The sequence below is a fragment of the Lipotes vexillifer genome, unplaced genomic scaffold (assembly GCF_000442215.2).
Source record: "Lipotes vexillifer unplaced genomic scaffold, Lipotes_vexillifer_v1.1 scaffold1393, whole genome shotgun sequence".
Lineage (NCBI taxonomy): Eukaryota > Metazoa > Chordata > Mammalia > Artiodactyla > Lipotidae > Lipotes > Lipotes vexillifer.
Genome location: NW_006792736.1, coordinates 534,248 through 542,647, shown reverse-complemented (window position 1 = coordinate 542,647; position 8,400 = coordinate 534,248). Strand labels below are relative to the sequence as shown.

General features: G+C 35.8%; 1 protein-coding gene across 1 annotated transcript in view; it reads left to right on the top strand.

The window, feature by feature from the left end:
• Positions 1-8,400, top strand: part of PPA2 (inorganic pyrophosphatase 2) — an 85,864-nt gene that overhangs the window by 57,238 nt on the left and 20,226 nt on the right. The window contains exons 7-8 of the mRNA XM_007465889.1: positions 4,408-4,535; positions 6,153-6,238. Of these exons, the coding sequence (XP_007465951.1) occupies positions 4,408-4,535; positions 6,153-6,238 (214 nt within the window). The remainder of the gene's footprint in view (positions 1-4,407; positions 4,536-6,152; positions 6,239-8,400) is intronic.

Genomic DNA, 8,400 nt, shown 5'->3' with positions numbered 1-8,400 from the left:
CCCTACACGGCAGCTAGAATTCTTCATGAAACACGTACTCTGCCCAGAATCCTGTAGTGGCTTCTCATCGCAAAGCCAAGTCCCTAGTCTGGCCCTTAGACTCGTATGTGACTGCTTCTATAATCTCATCTCCTAGTACTCTTACTTCACCCTGCTCTAAACGCAGGGTTTTCTTAATTGTCTTCCTCAAACGTTTGACGCACACTCGTACCTCAGAGTATTGACTGGCACGGTCTTCCTCCCAGGACTCCTCTTCTGCCTATGTGAATGAGCTGCTCCCACACTTCATCTAAGAATTTACTAAAATACTTTTTGTCAGAGGCTGTCCCTGATCTCTCATATCTAAAATCCTCTTCCCCACCTCATTTGCAGATCAATCTACATGTTTAATTGTAAATTTTTACATCTTTATCTCATCTTTAACTTACCCAGGCCTACTTTGACAGCAGATTTTTTTTTTTTTTTTGCGGTACGCGGGCCTCTCACTGTTGTGGCCTCTCCTGCTGTGGAGCACAGGCTCCGGACGCGCAGGCTCAGCGTCCATGGCTTACGGGTCCAGCCGCTCCGTGGCATGTGGGACCTTCCCTGACCGGGGCATGAACCCGTGTCCCCTGCATTGGCAGGCGGACTCTTAACCACTGCGCCACCAGGGAAAGCCCCAACAGCAGATATTTTTAGCAGTCTCTTTTATTGAATTCTTTTAAAAACATTCAAGTTACTTTCATAGAAACAAAATCTCATTTTTTTGTACTGATAAAGTCACTGCCTTACATAATTTTTATTAAATCTCATAATTATAACAACAGATGCAGTTGGCATGAATGTTTTGGGTGTAAACATACCTGCTTGCTAAGGCTAAAACTTAACTGGTGAGAGCCAAATGTGGGCTTCATTCTAGAGCTGTCTACGAGGCTCAGCAGACAGACCACTGTGGACATCAGGCAGAATATTTACAGAGGTGGAGAGTCTTTGTTAATCGTCTGGGGAATTGATCAAGTAGATCTCGATTAAGAGAGTTTAACTGTAGTTAAAAACTGAAACTGAAATAAGCTTAGCTTGATTATATAAAAGAGCTCTTCTAGATTATTCTAACTTTTATTGTTGGATTAGTTCATCTTGAAAATAAATTATATAATTATCTCTAGTAGAAACTTTCGTATAAAATTAATTCCAAGAGTGGAAATAAATGACTACTAGAGAATCACTGCTTTTCTTAAAATAGCATATATTATAAAAAAATATATCTAATGAAAAAATTCTGGAGTTGGATAATAATGATGGTTGCTCAGCATTGTGGAGGTACTTAATGCCCTTGAATCAAACACTTAAAAATGGTAAATTTTATGTTATGTATATTTTCCCACAATAAAACCAAAATAAAAATACATCTACACATAAAAACTAATATAAAGAAACCTGTGGCAAATTATTAATGTGCAAAATATAGAAGAAAAGTCAGAATTCATGGAATTAGAGGACTTGTATTTATATAATACTATTTCTACCATGAATGAGTTGGCAACATTTTGACAAATCTTTTACATTTTCTTTTTTTTTTTAATTAATTAATTAATTTTTGGCTGCGTTGGGTCTTCGTTGCTGAGCACGGGCTTTCTCAAATTGCGGCGAGCAGGGGCTGCTCTTCGCTGTGGCGTGCGGGCTTCTCATTGCAGTGGCTTCTCTTGTTGCGGAGCGTGAGCTCTAGGCGCGCGGGCTTCAGTTGTGGCACGTGGGCTCAGTAGTTGTGGCTCACAGGCTCTAAAGTGCAGGTCAGTAGTTGTGACTCACAGGCTTAGTTGCTCCGTGGCTTATGGGATCTTCCCCGGCCAGGGCTCAAACCCATGTCACGTGCATTGGCAGGCGGATTCTGAACCACTGCGCCACCAGGGAAGTCCCTTTTACCTTTCCTTAGCTGTAGTTTTCTTAAGTTTAATGTGAATTTACTTCTCACAACTCTCGGGAGTTTTATGAGGAAGAAATGAGGTTATTTATATAAAAAATCTTTTATGAACTGTGTAAGTCAGTTTATAGACTTCAGGTGAATTTTTCATATTTTTGGAAGAGTAATTCATTGAACTGACTGTTGGTATTGCATATAAGGTTTTGGCTTGAGGCATTTGCTATTGAGGTTTTAAAAATATTTAAATTGCGTATTTAAAATGTTTTTTTGTGTGTGTGTGAAAGTGTAGCTGTTTATTCCCCAGGGTTTAATTAATTGAGAATGGAAAAGTTTAGCTTATATTTGGAGAGTTACACTTCTTATTGGCATTATTAAATGTTCAGGTTTTTTATTATTGATGTCTTTACTTAACGGGTTCCCTTCATAACTTCTGAAGGGAAAACCTTGCAAGCTGAGGTAGATACTGGATAACTTAGTTTTTCCTTTCTTATTTGAAATCAGTGTGTTAAAAAGCAATTATTAAAAAAAAACGGTTTATGCAGTGGAACAGGAAATGGTAGACTGGGCAAGTATAATGATGTCATAAATCAGATTTAAGTAATAGAAAATTATTTAGTTTGGACATTGATTAAAGTGCATTTCTGGTTGCTCACCTTCAGTGGACTAAGAGATATTTTTTTCCTCTGAGTAAGAAAACAGTGAGTTGGAGGAACTCAGTTAATTTCAGAGGTTTATTTTTGTAAAAATAGAGACAGGATGTCAGAAGATGGTCAATAGAAAGCTCACTTTAGAAGGAAGCTCTTTTTATAAGGTAAAGAGGAAAAATAATCAGAATTTAATTAGCTGAAATCTTTATTGAATGTTCCATTTGGGGCATAACAAAGAACTCTGTACCGAGGATACAATGTATAATATTAAAAAGATGTGATCTTAATCTTTAGAATTCACTGTTTTAAACATCTTCCATCACTAACTTAACCTGTGTTCAGTTTCCAGTGATTCTTTTTTCCCTTAGTTAATTGTAACATTTCTGCAGTTTGCTCCAGAATTACTTTAGATAGATGTGTGGCCCATATGACATATTAGATTTGCGTGCCTTTAGGCCACATACTCAGTCTTTTATTTGCCATAGTCTCTGCCATTTCTATGGTCTCTGCCTTACCACACTTATTTCACTTATGTGAAACACCTGGCCTTTGGAGATGTATGTCACTCTTGCTAAGGCAAGGATAAAAAGGAAAAGGATAATTCCTGACTGTTCAACCCATGCCTGCAAAGTTCTTACCTTTTCCTGTCATGCCTAGTGAGTGGGGATTCCCACAAGGCTTGGATGAGCATGTCTGAAACCAAGTGATCTTTAAATTATCCCTATGCTTGGTGTCATCTCCTGGTTTTAGTTATAGCTTTCTAATGCTCGAAGTGCTGCTAAGTCTGTTTTGTCATTTGCCATAATATACTGTGAATAAAGGACTATGCTAAATTTCCCTTAAGCCACAGTCTAGTGGAGAGTAAAGACTTCTAGTTTTATCTAGTTATTCCTCATACTTTTTGAATTGATATTTTTGGAAATGATACATTCCTTGGGGACCTCTTTTGGGGGAGGGGCCTATTACTAATATAGTAGTATTTCCAATTATATTTAAATGAATGTCTTCAAAATGTAATGGTTAAGGTGTTTATGTGGTAATAGAACTTAAAAATAAATCCTATAAATCATTACTAATTTGAAATGAAAAACTCTGAACCATCCAGGTATCACTCTGTTTAAAATTGCCCTGACCACATTCTCTGTCTTCCTTACTCTAATTTGTTTTTCTTCATCAGACTTTTCACTGCTTAAATTGTGTATTTGTGTCTTTATTTGTTGTCTGTCTCTTCCTACTATGTAAGCATGTGAGCAGGTACTTGTTTCTGATTCCTGTTCTATTTCACTGGTTACAACAGTGTCGGATACATAATGAGAAACTTACTAAATATTTGGTCTAGGAGTGCATGAAACCCTTCTCATCCACCTGTAGTATGTTCTCTTCAGGGTGCTGCCCTCTCCATTCTACTGTCAGCATCCTTTGGCTTAGTACATATAAAACACGGATCCTGATGTTGTAACTCTCCCTACTCGAAGCCCCCCATTGTCCTCAGAATGACATTAGTCCTTAAGTATATCTCACTTAATCTTCTCACTTTAATACAATTTGTTGTCTATCTGCCTGTTTTGTTTGTTTGTTTTTTTAATTAAACCTTTGAGCTCCTTGACGAAAAGAACTTTGTTGTCTTCATCGACTTATCCCCTACTCCTTACATGGTATCTTGAGGTCAAGAAATGTTTGTCGAATGAAGGAGTAACATTTTACATGGGGAAAAAAGGCAAGTCCGGAGGTGATACATGCTGATGAGTGTGCTGCTAGTGAGCAGCAGGGTGGGACTGACTCCCTCAGGCCAGTGCTCTACCACTAATAGGAGTAGATTTTGATTTTTAACAAAAAGTATTTTTGTTTCTTCACTTACAGATATTGAAGATGTTAAGAAGTACAAACCTGGTTACTTAGAAGCTACGCTTAATTGGTTTAGATTTTATAAGATACCAGAGGGAAAACCAGAAAACCAGTTTGCTTTTAATGGAGAATTCAAGAACAAGGTGAAGTTCATAATCTTTACTTTAAAATGTGCCTGTGATACCTGTACAATATTTCTTTCACTTTGGGGGATTTCATATGTGAACATTTGTATATAGTATGATAACAAAAGTGCTTTCTACCGACTTTCATATTTAAGGACATTATTTTTATCATTTTTATTTTTAAAAAAGTTTTAGGAGATCTAAGTAAATCAGTAAGGCTGATAAATACCTATATGCATCTGTTTATCTATCAATAAGTCCTTCGTCTCAGAAAATGAAGGATTTCCATGATCAGTCTAAGTCTGCAAATTGTGTATGAAGAAAAGCCTTCCATTTACTTACTCCAGAGAAGGGAAAGTTACTTACCATTAATGCAGATTCAAAGGGGCTTCCCTCCTAAGTGTTCATCCTACCATGGCTGAATTAAGCTGCATAACAATTAAGACAGCACTTGAATTATCTTACTGTCAGAGGATTTTTCTATTAGAAAACCACAAAGTAACCAGAAAGTGGCTCTAATATGACACATGTGGAGGAAATAGACCAAAGAGTTAAAGTCAAAAACATGGACTATGTCTGTTAAACTTACTGCCACTATATAAATTTCACATTATAAACCAACCTTTAAGTGGTACTAATAAATAAAGTACATTTTGCAGGTAAAGTAAGCCATGGTCGTGAAAACTTTAAAATTACAATAAGTATTTTGTTATACAAGAGTTTATTGCTGAACCCAGTATTTTTTAAAGGTACATTAAAAGAACACTTAAGATCTTGAGGGCTTTGTCTAGGATTTTTAAATATAAAACTATTATTTTAGACTGTAATCTCTCACTTAAGGAAAATTAGGAACATTTTGGGGGAAAAAATATAAAGAATTTTCTGCTTTGGAAAAATAAAGCAAGTTTTCCTTAGATGGTCTTACTAGATCCATGTCTATTGTTGATTTTACATTTTTAGACACTCTATCAATTCATACTAAGAAAAAAAATTAGAAAATGTTGAGGTTTACTACCTTCAGACAGTGGATAATATAAAACGATTATGCAATTGGACTACTTACAGCTTTGATGATGATGAAATTAATAAGTATATGCTTATTTACAAGCAAGATATTGATAGTAGGCTAACCACTTTACATTCAACATCTTATTTATTCTTTCAACAACTCTATGATTTAAATCAGGGGTTGGCAAACTTCTTTGTGTAAAGGACCAGAAAGTAAATATTACAGACTTTGTAGGCCATATGGTCTCTGTCACAACTACTCAACTCTTCCATTGTAGCACTAACGCAGTCAGAGGCCATGCACAGATGAATGGGCATGACTGTGCTTAATAAAAACTTTATTTACAAAAACACATGGTGAGCTGGATCTGGCCCACAGGCCCAAGTTTGCCAAGCCTGGATTTAGATGATCTTCATTACATTGCATATTATAGATGAAGAAATTAATACAATGAGATTAAGTAATCTGCATAAAGTCACACAGCTGGTAAATAAGGATGTGAGAATTTATACTCAGGTTTGCCTGACTACAGAGCTCATGTTCTTAATAATTAACTGTCATACTATGACTAGTTCCATGTTAGTATAATGATGTGATTGCTTTGTCTGGTTTTGGTTTTTAACTAGGCTTTTGCTCTTGAAGTTATTAAATCTACTCATGAATGTTGGAAAGCATTGCTTATGGAGAAGTGTGCTGGAGGGGCTATAAATTGGTAAGGACTTGTCTTTTCTATGTAGAGCTATTTTATTACTAACCGGTACTAAAGAGCCATATGATACTGCTCAGATCTGATTTTTTTTTTTAAGAGAATTGAAATGTTTTTTTATTTAAAAAATGTTTACAGAGCACCTATTTGAAAGGCATTACCAATTGCTGGGCACTGTGAAATTAGGAATTGACATGACCCCTTTTCCCAAGGAATTTATAGTTTAGTGGGGTATACTGTCAAGTAAAGAGGCATTTCATTATAATGCACTGTGATTATATGCAAAGGTGGATTTTCAGCGACTTTTCAACATGCAGACGTATGATTAATTTATGTAATAAGTACCACATCATTTCTTGGTCAGAACAGTTAAAAGCCTTCTTATCCAACATGATCTGGGTCACCAGCTAATTGATTAAGGGGAATCAAACAATAGTAACATATATAACTCAAGCGTTTTATTTTACTTTAAAACATTTAAATGTACATTCATTTATCAATCTGTGGATATAGGGCTAAGACCTTTTCTGTATAGATTACATGTAGATTATATATAGCCTAACTTAATATATAATAGAAAGTAAAGATCAAACCCTGTAATCTTTAAACTCCTTACACTTAAAAACCCTTATAAATTTTTAGGGTTCTTTTTTTCTAACCTTTTACAGTTGTCTTACCACACCTAATTTGATACCAAGTTTTTATAGTGATTCACCTTTATGGAGGCTTTTTAGAGCCTTGATAGTGTGTACGGCCTCAGTGGTTTTAGAGCCTACTTGGTGTTCATAGAAACAGTTCTCTTTCCATACTCCCTTCATTGATGGGCGTAATTACAGCTTTAATTATGAAATTGTAATGCCAAAGACCACTGACATAAAAAAAGTTTGGAAACAAAAACAACTGACTCTTGGTAAGCCTAACTAGGAAGCAAAAGTACACAGTCTTTCTGGAGAGCAGAGTCCTACCCATCTTCATTGTCCTCTTTGAATCAGGAGAAAGTGGGAAGCCATTTACTCTTCAGCAAATAGTGATTGAGGGTCTACTGCCAAGTACTGTGCTGATGGTAGGGTTGCTGCCGTGAATACAATAAATAGAGTCCCTGTCCTTCTGGGGCATAAAGTCTGGGAATCAAGAGAGACATTAAAGAAATCATTAGAATAAAGTAATATGGAGTAAAGAATTAGGCAGTCTCAAGCAATATTTCATCCAAGTCATCAGAGGCTCATCTTGCAAATGCTTGGGCATTATAGCTTCTGATTCTGTTTCTCCTGAGTCTAGAGTAACACTGTGGACTCCATCTTCCCCTCCCATTTTTCTTACCTCTTATGTATTGATAGAATACTCTTGTTTTTCAGCATAGTCTTAAAATTTAGGTAATTATTTCTAACATAAATAGTACAACTTAGTAACAAGAAAACTGGGTGTAATGAAATGTCATCTAGCCCTCACTATCCTAGTAACTAATAGACTGAATTCTTCTTTATGGTCAAATATTCTAAGTCAGATATTAATGTGATGGTCTCCTCTAAAAAGAGGGGCCTCTGATTGTCCAAAGAGGTATTTGCTTTTGCTGTTTACATTCCTCTCCTTCCTAAAGGTACTTTCAGAAAAGCTTTTGCCGTCTTTAACGGGACTTGTATGGTTCCCAGGTTTCCTGAGCTGCACAGCTAGAGAGCATCTCTGGTTAGATTTTCTATAACTTGATAGCATTCCTTCTATGCTGATTCTAATTATCTTTACTGTAAAGGTAACTTATTTCTATGCTCTGTGGAGTCATTTTGCTGTAGCCTCCTAGGTAATGATAAGGATTACATTAGCAATAAGAATTGACATTTATTGAACTCTAGTAGTTTTCAGGTTCTAAGAGTTTTATATGTATTATCTAATTAATATTCACCAGAACCCTATACGATGTGTATCATTATTTTATCCATTTTACACATGAGGAAATTGAGGCCACGTAGAGATTGTGACCTATCGAAGGTCTCACTGTGTGATGGATTTAAGCCAGACTTCAAACCTACTTTCTCAACAGCTTTATTCTTCCTCTATGTTTTCAAAGAATACAACAAAATTAATTTTTTCAGCTTGAAAATTTTTAGGATATAAGTTTCTGGTTATAAATTTTACACATCTAGATAATTTCAAGTCAAAATATTCAGAATTTT